Below are 23320 nucleotides of genomic sequence, written 5' to 3'. Positions count from 1 at the left end.
TCTCTCTCTCTCTGCACCCTTCTTTCATGCAACAGTACTCAGCACCATCCAAGCACAGTAACCATTTGTTGTTGGAAGGGGGGCGGGGGGCTTCAAGTACATTCAAGGAGGTAGCCTCCTGGCCATGAGGGGATCGCACTGTTGGTGCACATGCTGGAAACTCCTCACACAGGCTAAGGATTATGTGCCCATCATGGCTAGGCCACAGGACTGCAGGTTATGTTTACTGGACAGGTAGCCATTGCTGTGCCAGGGTGGTGCCCATGGGAGAGCCCCTGTTTGCAGTGTTGGTACCCTGGTCGACTATTTGCACATGAAGCAAATTAAACTTTCTTCCACTGGTGACTGCATGGCACCTGTAGTCTCTTCTGCAGCTAAGGCATATTAAAATGTGTGGAGGTATAACCCTAAAATGCTCCTTCGCTGGGTATGTCTTGGAAGAACATACTACTGTGAGACAAGATGAGAAGTATTCCCCCAATGCTTTGTTTGATCTAGGATGGACAGAGATTCCTTTTTTACTAGAAAGCCATTGGTCTTCATTGAACACCTCGAGAACAGGTTTGGGGGAGTGGTAGTATTTTCAAAAATGAAAAGTGGCTGTTTTCTGCTTAAAATGGCCTCCTCCACCCAGTCTTGGGCTCTGCCCAATGTCTTTCATGTTGCAAAGCCAGCCACATCTGTAGACCTTGTGGCTATCAGTTGGATATGAACTCACCTTGTGCCCATCCCCACATGTGTGTCAACTGTGGGGAGCACCCTTCCTCTTGATCCCCAGACTGCACCATTTTGAAATGAGAGAAGGAAATCCTGGACCACCTCACATATCAAGAGGTGAAGGAGAAGCACGAGCACCTACGAATGATGATGATATGTGCTACTGATACGATGGCATCATCCTCTTTAGTGACTGTTCCATTGTCCTCCATATCTTTTACCCCTTAGGGACGCTTGACAACACTCAGTCACCTGGTGAATGGGAGATTCTCGTCCTTCTGCTTCCCCCATATCCCCTTTCGCCAACTGCCTATCTACTGGAGACATCAGTCCGCAAACCCCAGCCAGAGAAACAATGCCCTCAGGGTGGTCCCTTCCCACGTCTCTGCTAACCTGCAACAGGATGCCAGCTGGTGGCTGAAGGAGCCAGAGGTTGCAGATCATAGGACTTCGCACTCCTCCTCTGTCCAGGGTGTATATGACCCATGACACCCGGGAGATCCTGTAAAATCCGGGAAAATTTTTTCATCTGGGAGAAAACTGGGAAAAATCCGGGAATTTTTTACAATTCTGGAAATGTTCCATTAAGTTTCAGGTGTGCAGCCGCAAGAAATCTCCTTCTTCTTCTAATATTTCGGCTGTATAATGTTCAGCCATCTTCAGAGTGAGCCGCAAGACTGCCACTCCAGTGCCTGCTTCGTCCCTTTATACTGTTGTACCGCGCGACTGCGCATGCGGCCACAGATGCAAATGCACCAGAGACGTTGGTCGGCATCAGAGACGTGCATAATGCGCGAATTATATCTATGACTCCGCAGTTGATCTTTGTTGGCATATCGATGTATCATTGTGAGCTGCACCACATGTGTGTCAACTGTGGGGAGCACCCTTCCTCTTGATCCCCAGACTGCACCATTTTGAAATGAGAGAAGGAAATCCTGGACCACCTCACATATCAAGAGGTGAAGGAGAAGCACGAGCACCTACGAATGATGATGATATGTGCTACTGATACGATGGCATCATCCTCTTTAGTGACTGTTCCATTGTCCTCCATATCTTTTACCCCTTAGGGACGCTTGACAACACTCAGTCACCTGGTGAATGGGAGATTCTCGTCCTTCTGCTTCCCCCATATCCCCTTTCGCCAACTGCCTATCTACTGGAGACATCAGTCCGCAAACCCCAGCCAGAGAAACAATGCCCTCAGGGTGGTCCCTTCCCACGTCTCTGCTAACCTGCAACAGGATGCCAGCTGGTGGCTGAAGGAGCCAGAGGTTGCAGATCATAGGACTTCGCACTCCTCCTCTGTCCAGGGTGTATATGACCCATGACACCCGGGAGATCCTGTAAAATCCGGGAAAATTTTTTCATCTGGGAGAAAACTGGGAAAAATCCGGGAATTTTTTACAATTCTGGAAATGTTCCATTAAGTTTCAGGTGTGCAGCCGCAAGAAATCTCCTTCTTCTTCTAATATTTCGGCTGTATAATGTTCAGCCATCTTCAGAGTGAGCTGCAAGACTGCCACTCCAGTGCCTGCTTCGTCCCTTTATACTGTTGTACCGCGCGACTGCGCATGCGGCCACAGATGCAAATGCACCAGAGACGTTGGTCGGCATCAGAGACATGCATAATGCGCGAATTATATCTATGACTCCGCAGTTGATCTTTGTTGGCATATCGATGTATCATTGTGAGCTGCACCACATGTGTGTCAACTGTGGGGAGCACCCTTCCTCTTGATCCCCAGACTGCACCATTTTGAAATGAGAGAAGGAAATCCTGGACCACCTCACATATCAAGAGGTGAAGGAGAAGCACGAGCACCTACGAATGATGATGATATGTGCTACTGATATGATGGCATCATCCTCTTTAGTGACTTTTCCATTGTCCTCCATATCTTTTACCCCTTAGGGACGCTCGACAACACTCAGTCACCTGGTGAATGGGAGGTTCTCGTCCTACTGCTTCCCCCATATCCCCTTTCGCCAACTGCCTATCTACTGGAGACATCAGTCCCCAAACCCCAGCCAGAGAAACAATGCCCTCAGGGTGGTCCCTTCCCACGTCTCTGCTAACCTGCAACAGGATGCCAGCTGGTGGCTGAAGGAGCCAGAGGTTGCAGATCATAGGACTTCGCACTCCTCCTCTGTCCAGGGTGTATATGACCCATGACACCCGGGAGATCCTGTAAAATCCGGGAAAATTTTTTCATCTGGGAGAAAACCGGGAAAAATCTGGGAATTTTTTACAATTCTGGAAATGTTCCATTAAGTTTCAGGTGTGCAGCCGCAAGAAATCTCCTTCTTCTTCTAATATTTCGGCTGTATAATGTTCAGCCATCTTCAGAGTGAGCCGCAAGACTGCCACTCCAGTGCCTGGTTCGTCCCTTTATACTGTTGTACCGCGCGACTGCGCATGCGGCCACAGATGCAAATGCGCCAGAGACGTTGGTCGGCAGCAGAGACGTGCATAATGCGCGAATTATATCTATGACTCCGCAGTTGATCTTTGTTGGCATATTGATGTATCATTGTGAGCTGCACTGTGACGACGTCTTTGCGAGTTTATTACAGCAAGTGCCGGATTCCAGGATTTATCAAGATTGAAACCACTATCTCTATTAATTAAGTTCGTCGTCAAGCGAATTTCAATTTCCTCCTTTACTATCGAGTCCCAAAGGGATGATGTAGTTGCCAAAATTTCGACGTTGTCATACAACATTCTGTGTCCATTATCAATACAGTGCTGTGCCACTGCCGACTTGTTAGGTTGTAAAAGTCGTGTGTACCTCTGGTGTTCTGTGCATTTTTCTTGGGCAGTACGAGTTGTTTGTCCGATGTAAGAAAGGCCACATTCACATGGAATTTTGTATACTCCAGATTTTCGGAGCAGCAAATCATCTTTGACGGAGCCCACGAGTGCAGCTGTCTTAGGTGGAGGACGAAAAATCACTTTGAGTTTGTGTCTGCCGAGAATGCGTCCTATTTTTGATGAGAGGCTACCCACATATGGCAGGAAGGCCATTGATTTAAAGGTTTCTTCATCTTCTTCTGCTTTCTTTGTGGCCTCTTTCGGTTTCATTTTCAGTGCCCTCTGTATTTGTTGTGGAGAGTACCCATTGTCTTCAAACACTCTTTGTAAGTGGGAAAGTTCATCTTGCAGACTGCTTTCGTCAGAAATGGTATGCGCTCTGTGAGTCAAAGTTCGGAGAACACTCATTGTCTGGGCAGGATGGTGGCAGCTATTTGCACGTAAATACAGATCGGTGTGTGTCGGCTTCCTATACACTTCATGTCCCAAAGTGCCATCCTCTCTGCGCCGAACCAAAACATCCAAGAATGGAAGGCATCCCTCCTTTTCCATTTCCATTGTGAACTTCATTTGATCGTGGAGGGGTTCAGATGTCTTAAGAAGTCTTGCAAGTTGTCTTCACCATGGGGCCAAACTACAAAGGTGTCATCAACATACCTCCAGAATACCGTGGGTTTCAAGTCAGCAGATTCAAGCACCTTCTCCTCTAAGTCCTCCATAAATAAATTGGCCACCAGAGAGGATAAGGGACTACCCATGGCGACTCCGTCCGTCTGTTCAAAAAATTCGTTGTTAAATAAGAAATACGTGGAGGTCAGAACATGTTTAAATAAAGCTGAAATCTCTTTTTCAAAACTTCTCTCAATAAGCTGGGAGCTATCAAGGAAATAAAAATACATTCACATAATTATGGAACGCTAAAATATGTTATTAATTTCAGACTTTATTTTATTTCCACCTTTCTGACAGTCAAGCATTAATCACTTTGCAGAACGATGAAGTTATTTTTGACTGTTTGCTAAAGAAATTTGACTTTTATTAACGTTTTCCGCAGAGGAAGTCGATGTATTTGGAACGAAATGTTTAATTCCACAGTACTGACTAGTTTCAACTGTTAGCTGCATTTCAAGTGCACGTTTTCATATTCTAGCATGTATGGCATTATGCGATAATAAAGAACCAAACATGATTTAATACAGTACTGGTGCTCCAAAAAAATTTACACCCTGAAAACCACTCTGAAATGCTGAATATCAGGTCAAGGTCTACTTCAATGGGAATCTGGACATATGAATGTGCATTTTAAGTATGCACTTTAAATGTGCACATTTTAGTATGGTTCATGAAATTCCGATGCTCTTGGAGTATCCTCTGATGTCTTGTTTATTTTATGATATCATGTATGATCTTTCAATGTTTTACACGTACGTACATAAGGGCTTCCTACGTTGTGGTAGCTGTAGAAGCACAGTGTCGCCTGTTATCTGCACTCTGCGGCACCTGCTGAAATGAATCTATTTCTAACAGGTCGCGGGAAAATATTGCGAATGGTGGTTTGAAATGCGTTAACTTTCCAAGCAAATATCCTTTTACGTAAGTTAAAATATGTACGAGAATGTACCATGAATTTCTTAAATCACGTAGCGTTTGACTCTCATTTAAAAATCAACTCTTTGATGACAAGCCATTTAGAAGAATTTCGAACCCTGAAGATCAGATACTTATGTCATTATTAAAAATTTTACCGACACATTTGTGTGATATATCTTAAAGTGTAACATGCGCAAAAAAAGATCAACATTAGATGCGAAAGCTTAGCTTCTCTTACAGCTTATTAACCTTAAAGACCAATATTATATGTGAAAGCTTTGCTTTTCTTGTAGCAACATCGTGTATATTAATTTAAACTATTAACTTTCCCTGTTTGTGTGTTCGTGCTACTTAACAGTGATGTTGCTGTTGGCTGACTACATCACGTGTCCTATGCTCTGCATATCTACTGTCATCGGCTGGCGAGATCACGTGACATGAGCTATGACTGGCTTACAAAAGTGCATCACAATCTCGTTTTCAATGATTCAGAAAGTAACATGCGGTATTTGGTAGAATTCCAATGTATACTTTCATAATACGAAAATACACAGCGTACATGTTGCTGCACATCAAAGATATTTCCAAAACGTGTCTTTCCCTCAGTTTTGTTTTCTAAAGTGTCGGGAAATTCTACGCCTGTGTATAAAACCATAACCATTCAAAGGATTGATAAGTTTTTCAGTTCCAAGGGAAAATATACTGTCACTTAATGCGGAAAAAATGTGTTTTCTCCCAAGAGAAAGTGTATTTTTAACCAGGAAATTCGGGAATTTGTTTTCCTTGTCTACCCTATACATCCTGTCTGTCCCAGAATCTTGGGCAGATAAGTCCTCGCAGAAGTCTAAATCATCTAAGGACAAGTAGTAGTCCTCCACAAAGAGAGAGTTTCTGATGATTCCTGTGCTGCCAGACCACGAATGTTCGCCCCTGTATCTGAAGCAGCATGCCTGGTGACCTATCCTGTTTTTTTTTCATCACCCTCTGGGAAACTTGTTTCTCAGCAATGCAGACCCCCTACCCTCTGCAGCTGTCAAGGTTGTTTTAAGAAACACATTGACTATGAAAGAGCATTGGGTAGTGTCTGCATGTACATTCTGGACTCTATCTACAGCAAATGTGCCACTCAGTATGACTTCAGATGCTATGGCTGTTCATGTGAAGACATCTCTGGATTTTACAATCTGTAATGTGTATCTCCTGACGTTGAAGTGTCTCACAATGCTTTGTCTGCACTGTTTCCTCAGCCCCCACCCACCTACCTTTCCCAATATTGGGTAACTTCAGTGTCTGCAGCCTTTTATGGGATGGAAGTGCAACAACATGCTGCAATAAAACTGCCAAAAAATTGCTAGCAGAGCTCGATCTTTGCCTCTTGAACATTGGTGTTCCCACACACTTCATTGTTAAATATGGATCATATTTGGCCATTGGCCTTTCCATTTGCGGCCCATCTCTTCTCCCATCCATCCATTAGAAAGCCATGATGACCTGTGCAACAGTGATCATTTTCCAATTGTTTTGATCCTCCCTCGGCATCACTCACCTGGATGTCCACCCAGGTAGGCTCCCTCGAAAGGTGGTTGGGATGCTTTGACCACTGACGTCATCCTTTCCACCCTGGAACATGAGGATACCGATGCAGTTGTCTAGAATACAACTGCAGTCATTCTGTTGGCAGCTGACTCCAGCAATTGCCTGTGACACATCTCCAGGGCAGCAAATTATGTATTTAGTTTTTCCTGTTCTTCTTAGTTGTATATATTGCTTAAATTTTGTGTATGTTTTTGTATGTAAGAGGTTTAATCTTGCATTTTGCAAGTGTAAATTCAGGCTATCTGAAGCTCAGTTGTCATTTCTCCTGAACAGCCAGCTACGTTGTTCATTGAGGTATCAGCATCCATTGGTGATGTCAGGAAGGTAACAAATTGGACATCTAGTTGTCTGTCGATGTTTATTTCTACAGTTATTCTTCCTAGGATGGATGGTATATGTGCATGCTGTGTGCGGATGCAGGAGCAGCTGGCCGCAGTTCCCAAACATTTGAATGTAGTTTTGTCTATGGTCAGCCACATTCGGTCTGCTGCTTTCAGGTGTTGCTGTGGTGGAGAATCTGGCATGTCACATGGGCATTTCAGGTGTTGCTTGTTTTGCCCATGGGCTGTGCTACTGAGGTTACCTCCCAGTGGAACCAACGTGATGAATCCATCCTCGCAGCAGAGTAAGTGGTGGGATGTAACATGTTTGCGGTGCTCAAGGCAGTGAGCCATTGTGGGGGCTGTGTGTCTGGGCTTGACTATTCACTCTGTGAGTGAACAGGTGGCTGTTCCTTCAGCATGGTCCAAGCAGGCACACCTGGCCAGGGGCTTGCTCGTTATCGGAAGCTCAACATTAGGCAATTTATGGAACCCCTTATAAAGATAGTGTTCATGCTGGAAAGCTGCTGTCCTTGTGCACAGGGTGCACGCAGAGCTTGCAATTTGCAACGTTGTTCCCAGAGTTGATTGGGATCCTTTGCTTTGGAGCTGAGTGGAGGGCCTCAGCCAAATGCTTTGTTGATTTTGTGATGGTCTTGGCTGCAGATTTATAGACCTGCGTTATCAAGGGGAAGTTGTAAGATGTCCCTTGATAGATCAGGTCGAGGGTGAACTATACAAAGGAAGCAGCAGAGTACTTGTGGAGTGCACATGGGATTTTTTATGCTATGAACACTTGCCATTCAATTCATAGATAAGGCATCAGACTGCATTCAGAGTAAAGGCATTTTGACTGTCAGAATTTTATCAGTAAATTGTTGAAGGATTCATAACAAAGTTCCCAAATTTAATACCCTCCAGGAAAGTTCTTGCTCTCAAATTAATCTTGGGACCAAGAATTGGCTAAAACCCAAAGAAGAAAGCTCCGAAATATTTGGCGAGTCATGAAACATTAGATGCCATAGGACTGGTAGTGTTCATCACAGTTAACAAAAGTATTATCTCTGTTGAGGTTGAAATTGAAAGTGACAGTTAAGTTATCTGTTCACCTATAATAGGTGTAAATGAAAGAAATTTAATTTTTGGATATTTTTACTGGGCGCCTGATTTTGTTGTGACAGTTCTAGAGTCATTCAAAGGAAGTGTACATTTGGTAGCAAGCAGATACCCAGATCATGCAATATTAGTTGGAGGCGACTTAAACCTTGCCGAGTATAGACTGGGACAACTATGGATTCATTGCAGGGGATGCAGACACATTTTCCAAAAACTGCCGTGAGATGGATTTCATCTCGAATCATACAGGTCAAGAGTGAATGTGTGACATCACTATTTCAATGTTCGATGAAAAAATATATCTTGAAGTTCCATGTGATGTCTCTCCAAAATTACAATATTTTTGTTTCCTGGTGATTTGTTAAAATGCTACAGACCTATCTATGAATGAGAGTATTTGTGAAAATGTTGTAACAAAAGGGAAAATTGAAAAATTGTGAAAAAGAAACCAGCATTAATAGATATCTGAGTTTATTTTCAATAAACACTTTGTTCCCAATACTATGAGACATGATTAATACATACACACTTTTGAGTGTGGTTTTTTAAAAATAAACTATGAAAATTTGCAACCTTTTGCGAATTTCAAAATTGTGTTTTGAGGATATGAATTGTCACAAGATATTAACTGTGTTGAGAAATGAAGACGTGGAAGGACTGATAACTGTCAGCGATGACATTAATACATGAAATTCTTAAACTGTCAAAATATATGTACATAAAGATGAAAGAATCTGAATTTTTTTGGTTATTTAGAAATCATTTTCTCCAAAACCCCATCCTAAATGTTCGAAACATTTCGTGGTGTGTTAGTTGGCCGTTGTATTTAGGTAATGTACAGTCAGAGTGTGCAATACTCTTCTGTACAAAATGTGAGAAATTTATTAGGGGGACCTAGCTCTACTGTCAAGGTCAGCAAATCATGGACACTTAAATATTTAAATTGATCACTGATTTTGACTAAATGTCATGCAAAACTAATATTTCTGAATCAAAATAATTACTTTACAGCATTATAAGTGAGTGTGAAAACAATTCATAATTTTGCTCAAAAGCATTTTACAACAAAAATGAGATATAGAATATTTATATCCATTTTTCTTTTTATGATATTATTCACAAATTATTATTGTCTTCTGTCATAATTTTACTGCTTCATAACTTTCTATGAATTAAAACTGCTTACGATGCAACAGTCAACATTGCACTGCTGAAAAGAGTTGTTTTTTTCGTCATCTGCTTCTCATTGAACTTGTACAGCCAAGCTGAATTTGCACATGGTCAAGGATGATCCAACAAGAGCAGCACCTGGGAAATGGGAACTGCACACTGATCTTTTGATGATGGCGGTATGAAAGCATTAGCAGGACCATGAGGTGTCATAAAGGAAACGATTATATCTTGGAGGTCATGAGAGAGACTTATTATCTGTCTCATGCACCACTTTTTGTCATACACACAAGAAATGAAGTAGCTCACTACAAAGTGTTCCAATGTTTACTGTAGTCTCTGCATTTCACACACAGCAACAGGCTGCATTTCGTGGAAAATCGTTCTTGCAATGTATGTGCCACTCCAGGATGCAACACAGTAGTGACTTGATTGAATAGTTACCACAGGCTTCATAGCAGACCACTCTTCTCTCATTTAAAAAATAAATTCCCATGATGTATTTTCATTTAGAATTAAGGGTTTCATGATTGTTACTAATATTGATATGGTGTGTACAAATCCAGTACCATCTCTTGTAGTATCAACAGCTTCATACTGGAGATTAAATATTCTTGCAAGATGTTTACAGAGACCTCCTACCCCATAACATGCACTTTTCCATGGCCTGTTGCTGAAAATATCCATTTTTTGTCTTAATTCCTGTACTACAGTGTTGACCAAGCTCATAAAACTGAAAGTGGTTTTTAAAATGAGATGCTGCACCATCATTCACATACACGTTTAGGAAATGCATTGCCTGTAGATGTTATGTCATCCATTATCATGCTGACAGCATAGTATGCATGTGCACTGTCATGAATGAGATCATCACTGACAATAGGAAAACAGTGTGTTGTGATGTTCCAAGGAAGTGAGCAACACATGTGAATATTGATACCTGTGATTTGTGCCAGTGGTAACTTTGAATTTCATTCTGCAAAGCACAGACCAGTTCTCAGCAGAGTCGAAATGAAGAACTAATGTGTCAGTATTCTGGGATATGACTGATTTTACTTCTGCTATGGCCTTTCTCTGATTCCTCCGGATATGATGGAGAGCTATTCCTTTCATGAGCCAATGCCTAGCCTCTGTAACAAACTTCTCTTGCTCTAATGTCTTCTTCACCGACATTCCTCCCTCCCACAATGCATAGGTTACGTCATTGTTAGTATCCTAAAGGTGTAATGCTTCAACAGCATCACTTCAGCACCAGGACACATTGCGCACTCCTGCAACCCACATTTATCCTGCGACTCTTGACATATACACAGAAGCATGTGGTCCATCTCTGTGTACTTCTTTCCCGAGACATTGCTTATGGTGAAACAAACAAGTTTCAAATTAGTGCAGAAAATACATGTGCATACTTCCTTCACTGGCTGGCATTTGACCCATTTTGATTGTAAGGAGCAGAATTTTGTGAGACCAATTGTTAAATTCAGGTTTTCCTTTTTCATTGGGGGATATGCTTCTCTTATTGATCTTATCATACATCTTTTTACCTTTTCAACTTTATCATGATTTTCACCAACAGAGATAACATCAACTTGGTTAGGACTTTGCCTGCTGCAATCTTTGTCATCACTTAAGTAATATTCCAGAGCAACAGTAAGTCTATCATCTTGCAACGGATGCCAACAGTAAGATTCTGGGCATGTCCAAATATGTTTCTCATTCTTTATTTTATGAGATTTTGAAATGGAATAAGGTGAGGAAGTGGGTATGTATTTCTGTATCTGCTGCTTAGAGTGGCTACCTGGTATCAGTGTGAGTAACTGTACATTCTCAGTGTAGATGGCTGCTGATGGCAGTATTTAGGTTTTGCAACCACACATCACATTTCATGCACATATCTTCAGGTTCTGCACATTATACACTTAACAAAGTTTTGAACATATTGCACGTGTAAAACTTGTTTCAATTTATTCCACTTTTCTATTTACATACTGTTTTCTTCTTGTGGTGCATCTTACCTTTCCTGGACATTTAAGGGGGAATATAGTAGCGGCTACAGCAGAAATGCTAACATTCAATGCACCAACTACTTCACACCCAATATAAGCATCTGCACAGTCTTCTTCAGTTTCACATTTGGGTGATGATGATCATTCAGGTGGGTTGTCATTAAATTCCTTCTTGTGTAATACCGTTACTTGAAGACCAAGCTATTTCTGGAATTCGTCTGACAGATTTACAAAAACTGAGGAGTGTTTTTCACTTTTTTAAACACCACTTTCTTGTGTCTTTTATCATAGTCCATACATCTCACGCTTTCACTACTGTATTTTCTCACTGACATTGAACCTAACAAACAGTTCAAACCAAACACAAAATTCGATGCAGAATGGTTTACGTGCATGTTCTCACGCGTTTGTGGAAACAGTGTTGCCTACATGCATATTTTACACAAGAAATTCAGCGATGCGAAATATGCAGAATGTTGACAAAATTTTGACACTTTATACAGAGAAATATAGCCCACTGTGTTTGCACTGACTACTAATTTATTAACCAAACAATAATTTGTGTAATTCTCGAAAGGTTTCAGATGGTAATTTTCAAGTAAATAATTCGTAAAAACTCAGAAAAATGCAGTTTTTTGCATTTTTAGTAATAAATATTTACATAATACAAATGGCTGGGGCAGAGACTATGCTGTTTATAATTACATCAGTAGTATCTGGTAACATGACAGAAAAGGTGGCATACTGTGACTTTCCAAATAAGAAAAAAAAATTGTTAAGTGGAAAAAATACATTAAATTTTGTATTTTCATCTTAAATTTGTAAGTTAAAGGAATCCCATAAATATATACATTTTTCAAAGGATGTTACCATTTACAAAAATTTGCGAATGTACGAGCATACAGAACATGTTCCCAGATTTGTGAGTGGCTCGAGGACTGCTTAAGTAGCAGAACCCAGTATGTTGTCCTCAATGGCAACTGTTCATCAGAGACAAGGGTATAATCAGCAGTGCCCCAGAGAAGTGTGATAGGACCACTATTGTTCTCTATATACACAAATGATTTGGCGGACAGGGCAGGCAGCAGTCTTCAATTGTTTGCTGATGATGCTGTTGTGTATGGTCAAGTGTTGAAGTTGATGGACTGTAGGAAGATACAAGGTAACTTGCACAAACTTTCTAAATGGTGTGATGAGTGGCAGCTAGCTCTAAATGTGGGAAAATGTAAGTTAATGTGGATGAGTCGGAAAAAAAAAACCTGTAATGTTTGGCTCCAGCATTAGTAGTGTATTGCTTGACACAGTGACGTTGTTTAAATATCTGGGTGTAACATTGCCAACCATATGAAATGGAATGAGCATGTGAGGATTGTGGTAGAGAGGGAGTGGTTGACATTGGTTTATTGGGAGAATTTTAGAAAAGTGTGGTTTATCTATAAAGGAGACCTTACATAGGACACGAGTGTGAACTATTCTTGGTTACTGCTGGAGTATTTAGAATCTGCACCGTGTCAGATTAAAGGAAGGCAATGAAGCAATTGAGAGGCGGGCTTTTTGATTTGTCACTGGTAGGTTCAAATAACATGCAAGAGCTTCGGAGAAGCTTCAGAAACTCAAATGGGAATCCCTGGAGGGTAGACAATGTTCTTTTTGAAGAACACTATTGAGAAAGTTTATAGAAGTGGCATTTGAACCGTTTGATCCTGCTGCCACCGATGTACTTTTCGCTTAATGACCGCAAAGATAAGATACAAGAAATTAAGGCTCCTAAGGGGGCATAGAGATAGTCTTTTTTTTTCTTGCTCTATCTGCAAGTAGAACAGGAAAGGAAAATGGCTAGTAGTGGAATTGGGTACCTGTCACCACACTCCGTATGATGACTTGCAGAAAATGCACATAGATGTAGATGTAGACCAGTGATCTCCTCTTCCTTGGCGTCCCCCTGTCGGAAGACAGTTCCTTGGTGGACCCTCGAAATTGCTGCAGGTATTAGAGATTGCGGCGGGCTTTCCAACACCATAAGTGACATCTATCAATGGACAACTTAATTGGATTTAAATGGCTCCATGCCCAAATCTACCACCTCATAAAATGGCAGAAACAAGAGTGTTGACAGTGGTATTTTACTACATTTAGACTATACACCCCTCCTCCTCAGGTTTTGGTGAAGATTTGACACCTCTGTGGCCCCCAGTACTCCTCAGGTGTACCTGGTATCTCTATGGATGGTGATGTATACACTGATTCAGATGCTGTTGCCAGAAATTTTGCTTTTCATTATGCTTGAGCCTCTGTGTCTGAGAATTATGAGGCAGCATTTTGTAGCCTCAGACAGCTGGTAGAGTAATTTCCTTTACTGTTTATTCTACATCACCTGGAACCTTATAATGCTCTGTTCAGTGTATGGAAATTCCTCAGTGCCCTAGCCTTTTTCCCTGACATGGCTCAAAGGACACACCCTATCCACAGCCAAATGCTCAAACATGTATCAATGGATTGCCACAGTCATGTTCTTGTCATTTTCAGTCATATCTGGAGCGAGGATGTGTTCCCTTTTCAATTTTGAGAAAGGGTGTTTATCCCAGTACTGAAACCAGGTAATCCCAGCCTTGAGGTGGACAGCTGTCTCCCTTAAACCTCACTAATGGTGCTGGAACATATGGTGAGCTGATGGCTGTGTCAGTACTTTGAGTCTCAGGGTCTTTTGGCTCTGTCATATGGTGGTTTTAAGCAAAGCTGTTCTACTGTTGACAGTTTGGTCTGCCTGGAGTCTGCTATTTCGTCAGCTTTTGCCTGACGTCAACATCTTATCTCTGTCTTCTTCGACTTGCATAGGTCTTATGACACCATATTGCTTCACTACATCCTCTTTACCCTCCATAAGTGAGGTCTCTGGGGCCAACTCCCTATTTTTGTTCAGAACTACTTGTCTTGCTGTACTTTCCACCTTGAGCTTGGTGCTTTCAATAATATTCCCATATAAATGAAAATGGTATCCCACAGGGATATATATTGAATGTGCCCCTTTTTGTAGTGGCTATCAATGTCAGCTGTGAGTCTACAGTGCCCCTCTCCCTTTATGCTAACAACTTTTGCATCTACTGTTGCTCCTCCACTGTGGGTGCTACTGAACACCGACTGCAGGATTCTATATCACAGGCCCAATCTGGGTTCTCACCCATGGCTTCCAGTTTTCCGCCACTAAGATGTGTCCATGTACTTCTGTCGCCATAATACAATGCATCCCAAACCAGAACTCTTACCTCGATGACCAAATGCTCAATGAGGTGTAGTATTATCGTTTTTTGGTATTGGTCTTTGATGTCTGGGTGATATGGCTTCCCCATCTTCGCCAACTAAAGCGAACATGCTGGTCACATCTTAATATTATTTGCTGTCTCAGTAACACCAGCGAGGTGCAGACTACTGTACACTAATCCTGTTATGTCTTGATTATGAGAGCCTGGCATATGGCTCAGCAATGCTTTCAGCATTGTAGATGCTGGATCTGATACAGCATTGTGGGATCCAATTATCCAATTGCCTTTTGGATCAGTCCTTTGAACAGTCTACTCGCGGAGGCTGGTGTCCCTCCCCTGCAGATCAGGCATCGAAACTGCTCTTCAGTTATGCAATACACATTCACTGCTCCCCTGAGTGTCCAAACTAGCATGACATTTTTCCTGGTAGGGCGATCCAGAGGAGGGAAGTCTAGAGTCACAACTGCAGTTCGCATACAGTCTCTCTACTCTGAACTCTCCATCTTTCCCCACTGTCACCTCTTGTCAGGGAGAAATTGCATGCACTGCCAGTGTGTTTACCCCATCCTCGGATCTGCCTTGACTACTTCTTTAGGCCGGAAGACTCAGTAAACGTATGATTTTTCGGTGCCTGTTTCTCAACGTCCTTTATGTATTTCTGGACACCAATGTGGTATACACAGATGGCTCTCTGATCAACGAATGAACCAGTTTTGCCTACACACCTGAAAGATGCAGGGAGCTATGCTCCTTGCCAGATGCAGGGAGCTATGCTCCTTGCCAGATGCAGGGAGCTATGCTCCTTGCCAGATGGATGCAGTGTATTCACTGCAGAATTGGTGGCCACAGCTCGAGCCCTCCGCTACGTCCATTCTTGCACTAGCAAGTCGTTCTTAATAAGTGGTGATTCCTTGAGTAATCTTCAAGTAGTCTTCAAACTGTCGACTAGTGCTACCGTTGACACCCATTGGTTGTGACTATCAACGGTCTCCTGTATGACTTCCATCACAGTGGAAGGTTAGTTGTCTTTGTATGGACCCCTGGGAATCAACTTACTGGTCTTTGTATGGACCCCTGGGAATGAACATGCTGACTGACTGGCCAAGTTGGCTACCAGGGTACCGACTTTGGAGATGGGAATATTGGAACCAGACCTTTCATTGACTCGTAAGTTGACAATTGTTGCATGCTTGGAATGCGGATCGGTGTGCCCTGGTTTCTCCAAATAAACTACGAACCATGAAGGACTCCACACCATGTAACAGTCTTCCCTTCATCCTTCTTGTAGAGAATCTACTGTTGTCTGTAGGCTTCTTATTGGCCACACTTGGCTGACCCACGGCCACATACTCCTACATGAGGGTCCACCCCCCCTCCCCATGTCTGTGTGGTTCCTATCTCATTGGACTGCCTGGGACTATTCCCAGCTTGACAGGCAAAGGATTAAGGGACTGATGACCTTGTAGTTTGATCTCTTTAACACCATCAATCCATCCATCCATTTCTTTTCATATATCACTTACAGCATCACATCTTCCAAGAGCAAGAGCCTATAAGCTAGTGTGAATTTTATTTTCTGTTACAAAATGTGTTTCTGCGCTCCACAGAGGTCAGTCTACTGTAGGTGAATGATTGCCTTTCCCTTATTTTACATATTGTTCCTTGCAGGAATTTCCATTGTTGTTATAAATTCATTTTTATCCCTCAGGCATAACAAAAAGGCTGCTAAACATGTAAGTCTTCAGCCAAAAGGCCTTCTTTTGAATTAGAAAATGGCCCGCGCACGCGCCCACACACACACACACACACACACACACACACACACACACACACACACGTGTGAATGTATATATGTATGTTTTCTAATAGAGAAGAAGATCTATAGTGCATCTGCACTAAAGAGATCATTGGCCTTCATTTTTGATCCAGCAGCCATTGTGAATTGAGACACGAAGAAATTACAGACCCTGGCTGAGTGGGTGTGATTGAAATCAGTGGGGATAGTTGAAAATTTGTGCTGGTCCAAAAATACCCACACACAGCCATGATCTGTAATTTCTTCTTTCTATTAGTAAACTGCCATAATCAGATTTATAACATTTCTAAAGGAAAAAATTACAAATTTCCTGATATCTTGTAAAAATCACCTATTTTGTGTTATTGTTTTTGCAGACTTTCCCTGTCCTTACTGATAACTGTTACAACCTTTGTATCTGTATTTTAATTAAACTGAGCACAACTGTTAGAACAAGTCCACACATGTGATGTGAATGTGAATAGCCCATATGACTAAGTGGACCCAATTAAAGTTTATTGCTCATTGTATCTAGGGGTGCTTCATGTCTCCATACTGTGTTGCAAGTTGGATACGTCTATTATGAAGAACATGGAAAGGATAGATTGCTGCTAACAACATAGAGGAGGCATTGAGTCGCAGATAGGCACAGTGAAAAATTAGTTGGAAATATTTCAGCTTTTGGGCAAAATCATTTTTCAGAAGTAGAAAACGCACACACATTGATACAAGAAAGTCACATACACACTATCGCCATCTCCGGACACAAAGGCCCGACATTCGGAGAACAATTTTTTTCAGGCAACACATCATCTGAACACTTCATTGGTTCTTGTTTTTGTCACAAAGCCTTTTTTATCTATGTTAAACCACACAAACAGAAGTATTATTCATCAACTAATAACAGTTATAAGAAAATACAGAGGCCTGAACTTAAATTTTAAAAGAAAGGAGGAAAAAAAGAGTAGAATACCTGTTTCATTTCAGAAGACTGACAATAAGCTTTTCATTTATGCAGGTTTATGTTGTCTGTAAATGGAATTTGATTTCTTAGAGCTTGTTTATTTATGTGAAGACATTCGGCTATACTGTATTATCATTTCAGATGTTGAAAATGCATTGCTTACCTGAACTAATGTGGTTGTAGGGCACTATGGAATAAATCAAAAGAACAAGGAAATAAAGAATTTGCAACCAATCTTTATCATGTAAACGTTTTACACACAGTTATTTTCTTTGTCGATCTTTGTTTCAGGTTTTATCCTCGCACTGCAGAGAGTGGAGAGAGAACTTTGAAGCAATTTGTTTTAGAAAATAATGCTGAGAACATAGCACATATAGAAAAATTGTTTGGTATTAACGTGCATCCAGATAGTCTTCCATTTTTATTACAGCCAGGAGAAAGAATTAGTACAAAAATTGGATTTGCTCCTACAAAAAGTGCCATAAATTCTGCTGTTCTGTTTGTAAGGTATGTGTAATATATGATAGTCCACATTAATGTACTCATTGTAAAACCTAATGCTAACCTGCTTGCATCACTTAACATATACCATGCTAGCAACAACACAGGGAGGTGATCTAAACCTGGGTAAAGGCCATATCCAGATGGTGTGTTTAAAGAGTTTGAAGACCTGCGTGTTTGCCATCAGCTATACAAATGTATTATTCATTTTCTACTGGTTTTGGTCACAGCAACTGTCTTCATGCGAAGAAAAAAAAGCTTTGCGTTAGATGGTCACTGTGACTGAAACTGGTAGAAAATAAATAACAAGTTTGTACAGCTGGTGGTAAACATATAATTCTTCAAATTCCTGACAGCAGTATCGAGTCAACTCATTAAATTGTAAAGTAATGAGTGTTGGTTTGGTGCACCAGTCAGCCTGAGTGTTATTGTTTTTAGTCAATTTTACACACTTGTTTAGGCAAATGCAGGACTGGTCTTCCATCTCCACCACAGAAAACATGATACAGATACACTTAAAATATTATAACACACGGAATAAAGTTTACAGTATTCACAGACAGATGCCACATACTACTTTGGTTCCTTAATTTAATTAATGACTGTGACGACAGGGACGACATCTGGCCGCAAAGTTAATGAGATAAATTTGCGAAAAGAATGGACCATTTATGACAGGATGAACATTAGTTCATCAAGATCACAAAGCTTAATGGTGGTTTCTAAGGGAGATGTGATTTACTGGATTTTTTTTTTTTTTTACTGGATTATGTCCAATTTCCAAATTGTTTGGTTTGTTATAAATCAGACACATCAGCATTTACAATGCAACATTTTTATAAGAGTAATTTATTTTGTATACATTTCCCTGTGGTACATATATTAACACTCACTACAGTTTTCAGTCTCAAAAAATCCCCTTTGCAAAGAGTGAAATTGATATCTATGAATTATTCAACAGGATAATAAAATGTTTCTGCCAGAAAAGAAAAAAGTAAACTATTCAGTGAGCCATGCTTCATGTTGAATTTATTCCTCTGTTTGAGTTTCTTGTAAACTTTTAACCCCATAGTGTCTGTTGTTTGGGCAAAGAGGAGTACATGGTGTGTAGGAAGTTAAACAGTCTCTCCATGATGGGTACTATAATTTTATTGGAAACAGAACATTTCAAGAAATGTTGTTTTTTGTATAAGAAAATCAAGACATCATGAATGTGCAATGGTGGAATAGATATTATTTTTAAATTTTTTAGCAGCTGACAAGGAGATACCCTTTGTTTGCCAGTGCACTCAAATGCAATCATTAGAGACAGAGAGAGGAAGGTAGATAGATAGACAGATAGATAGAGAGAGAGAGAGAGAGAGAGAGAGAGAATTTATTTACTTTCAAATTAGATAGAATGGTCATTAATCAGAAATTTTGTACGTCTATTATTATTTTGTGAAGAGAGCACATTGTCATTGTATACATGGTTATGATCATCATCATCATTGTCGTCGTCGTCATCATATATAGCAGCAGCCATTTTACATACGGTGCTATGTAAAGGTTTTGTCCAAATTCTCCACACATTAAAGCCTTTTAGTTATTTATTTGCATGCTCCATAGATCATCATTGTGGCCTCTCACTTATTTGTATAATCAGGCTCTGCATTTTATCTGATGATGTATACTATCTTCCATTAGGTGTCATTTTGGAATTTTCTAATTTTGTAGAATCTTCCATGTCACTAGTAAAATATAGACAGTTTAGATATTTTTTATTAATAAAGAATTCTTTGTTTTTGCAGTTTAAGAGCATGAAAAATTCATTTATATCTGCCGAGGATAGTTTTGACGAAATGGAATCTCCTTGTCTGACTCCCCTTTCAGTTTCTGCTATCCTTATGAAGCCTAATGGAAACCGAAGGAGAAGAAAATAACACTCCTGGAAATGGAAAAAAGAACACATTGACACCGGTGTGTCAGACCCACCATACTTGCTCCGGACACTGCGAGAGGGCTGTACAAGCAATGATCACACGCACGGCACAGCGGACACACCAGGAACCGCGGTGTTGGCCGTCGAATGGCGCTAGCTGCGCAGCATTTGTGCACCGCCGCCGTCAGTGTCAGCCAGTTTGCCGTGGCATACGGAGCTCCATCGCAGTCTTTAACACTGGTAGCATGCCGCGACAGCGTGGACGTGAAACGTATGTGCAGTTGACGGACTTTGAGCGAGGGCGTATAGTGGGCATGCGGGAGGCCGGGTGGACGTACCGCCGAATTGCTCAACACGTGGGGCGTGAGGTCTCCACAGTACGTCGATGTTGTCGCCAGTGGTCGGCGGAAGGTGCACGTGCCCGTCGACCTGGGACCGGACCGCAGCGACGCACGGATGCACGCCAAGACCGTAGGATCCTATGCAGTGCCGTACGGGACCGCACCGCCACTTCCCAGCAAATTAAGGACACTGTTGCTCTTGGGGTATCGGCGAGGACCATTCGCAACCGTCTCCATGAAGCTGGGCTACGGTCCCGCACACCGTTAGGCCGTCTTCCGCTCACGCCCCAACATCGTGCAGCCCGCCTCCAGTGGTGTCGCGACAGGCGTGAATGGAGGGACGAATGGAGACGTGTCATCTTCAGCGATGAGAGTCGCTTCTGCCTTGGTGCCAATGATGGTCGTATGCGTGTTTGGCGCCGTGCAGGTGAGCGCCACAATCAGGACTGCATACGACCGAGGCACACAGGGCCAACACCCGGCATCATGGTGTGGGGAGCGATCTCCTACACTGGCCGTACACCACTGGTGATCGTCGAGGGGACACTGAATAGTGCACGGTACATCCAAACCGTCATCGAACCCATCGTTCTACCATTCCTAGACCGGCAAGGGAACTTGCTGTTCCAACAGGACAATGCACGTCCGCATGTATCCCGTGCCACCCAACGTGCTCTAGAAGGTGTAAGTCAACTACCCTGGCCAGCAAGATCTCCGGATCTGTCCCCCATTGAGCATGTTTGGGACTGGATGAAGTGTCGTCTCATGCGGTCTGCACGTCCAGCACGAACACTGGTCCAACTGAGGCGCCAGGTGGAAATGGCATGGCAAGCCGTTCCACAGGACTACATCCAGCATCTCTACGATCGTCTCCATGGGAGCATAGCAGCCCGCATTGCTGCGAAAGGTGGATATACACTGTACTAGTGCCGACATTGTGCATGCTCTGTTGCCTGTGTCTATGTGCCTGTGGTTCTGTCAGTGTGATCATGTGATGTATCTGACCCCAGGAATGTGTCAATAAAGTTTCCCCTTCCTGGGACAATGAATTCACGGTGTTCTTATTTCAATTTCCAGGAGTGTAACTTTTGCATGATCTGTCACTGTGAAGTGCCATAGTTCCAATGAAACTTGGACCATACATACAAAGAACTGCTACACTACAGTATGTAATGTAACTGAAAGGTATACCAATGAGATGAACAGATATGACACTTTTATTCAGAGACTATAATTACATTGAAGTCACCGTCATTTGTGATGGTCCTCTGGACATTTCAAAAGGCAGGACATGGTTCTTAATAGAGGATATGATTGTCGTAGACAGCTTTGCATGGTCTGTGATGTATTCTCGTGCTGGCCGTAATGTTGATAAGGAGTTATTGCGACAAGGCATTCCATTCGTCCACCAGCGTGATTGACAACTGCTGGATGGTCGTTGGTGCATTTGAATGTCTCTCCAATACAGCCCACACATGCTCAATGGGATTTATGTCTGGGAGGGGACAGGCAGGCCAGTCTGTTCGCTGAATATCCTTGTGTTCCAAGAGCTCCTACACGCACTGTTCAGTGCAATCGCCCACTGTCGTACGAAAACATGGAATGAGGGCTGAATGCCCCCACGGGAAGATGCACATCGTTAAGGAGTACAGTGTCACAATAACATTTGACAGGTGAGTGTAATGAATTCAAAGATTTGAAGGTCAGTATGTCCATGCAACATTATGCCTCCTCACACCATAACACTTGGCCCACCAAACCGCTCATGTTTGACAATGTTCCTGAGTACATTGTGTGTTCCTATCTCTCGCTATATAAGGATACATGCTAAGTCACTAATCAAACTGAATCTCCTCTCATCTGGGTCCATTCTCTATGCTTTTGCCACTATCACAAGCAGTGCCGCTGATGTACCAATGTAAACGGAACACAATGTACAGGTCATCAGGCAAAGAGACCATATCCAAGTAGTCACCGTGCCACTGTGGAGTGTGTGTGTGTGTGTGTGTGTGTGTGTGTGTGTGTGTGTGTGTGTGTCTTGCAGTCCTGTTAAATGTTGTTTCAATTATTCCTGCTGTTTAACATAGGTCCTTTCTTGCCTATTGCACAATGTAATGGTCATCTACTGCTGTAGTTGATCATCTTCAACCACCTCCTCTCCTCTGGGTAGCAGTGCCTGTGGTTTGTAATGCTCCTCATGCACATGGAACAATGTTTTGAGCAACACCAAACTCTTGGGTTCGTGGGCTACACTCATTGCACAACTATCTCTTCTAGAAATAACTTCATGTCACATGTCTCTGTGTCAGATTGGATCACACTGGTTGGGCATATGGTAATATGCTTTGTCTGACACCACTGCAAATCATATGTTGACATTAATGCACGGTTCTTTCCATATGGATAACTGACAAACCTCCCCTTGTCTTAGCTTGCAAAAACTTTCCCAAATGCACCATGTTATAGCATATGGGTGAATTAAATGACATTCATAATTGGTGTTGGTATCCACTACTGGTACATTTATTGGTATCCGTGTTGGTAAGATACTAGCATGCGAAGGCAGGCGTGAGCCATGTTGACCCCCCATTGATGTGAGTGGTACATACTGCTGCATGTTGTTGTCTAGGAGGGGGACGACTAGGCCCAAATATGGGCTAAGCATCATTCATGACCAAAACATTTATTCAATCACATTATTCTTAAAAGATCAATCAAACCAATTTAGAAAATTTTACATGTAAGCTTTCAGCAATTAATTAAAACCACATTCAGAACAATAAGAACAAGTCTCAAAGGTGATCAAATTTCATACATGTTTTTAGAATGAGATTTTCACTCTGCAGCGGAGTGTGCACTGATGTGAAACTTCCTGACAGATTAAAACTGTGTGCCGGACTGAGACTTGAACTCTGGATTTTTGCCTTTCGCAGGAAAGTGCTCTACCATCTGAGGTACCCAAGCACGACTCACGACCCTCCCTCACAGCTTCAGTTCTGCCAGTACCTCATATCCTACCTTCCATACTTCACAGAAGCTCTTCTGTGAACCTTGCAGAACTAGCACTCCAGGAAGAAAGGATATTGCGGAGACATGGCTTAGCCACAGCTGGGGGGATGTTTCCAGAATGAGATATTCACTCTACAGTGGAGTGTGCACTGATATGAAATTTCCTAACAGATTAAAACTGTGTGCCGGACCAAGA

General features: G+C 42.1%; 1 protein-coding gene across 2 annotated transcripts in view; it reads left to right on the top strand.

Moving 5' to 3' along the window:
• LOC126413333 (transmembrane protein 131) overlaps nucleotides 1-23320 on the top strand; it is a 374881-nt gene that overhangs the window by 242632 nt on the left and 108929 nt on the right. For both annotated transcript variants that reach the window (XM_050083243.1, XM_050083244.1), the window contains exon 17: nucleotides 17644-17859. In XM_050083243.1, the coding sequence (XP_049939200.1) occupies nucleotides 17644-17859 (216 nt within the window). The remainder of the gene's footprint in view (nucleotides 1-17643; nucleotides 17860-23320) is intronic.

This window comes from Schistocerca serialis, chromosome 7 (genome assembly GCF_023864345.2).
Source record: "Schistocerca serialis cubense isolate TAMUIC-IGC-003099 chromosome 7, iqSchSeri2.2, whole genome shotgun sequence".
Taxonomy (NCBI): domain Eukaryota; kingdom Metazoa; phylum Arthropoda; class Insecta; order Orthoptera; family Acrididae; genus Schistocerca; species Schistocerca serialis.
Note: the sequence above shows the minus strand (reverse complement) of the source record. Positions and strands in the feature narration are given on the sequence as shown.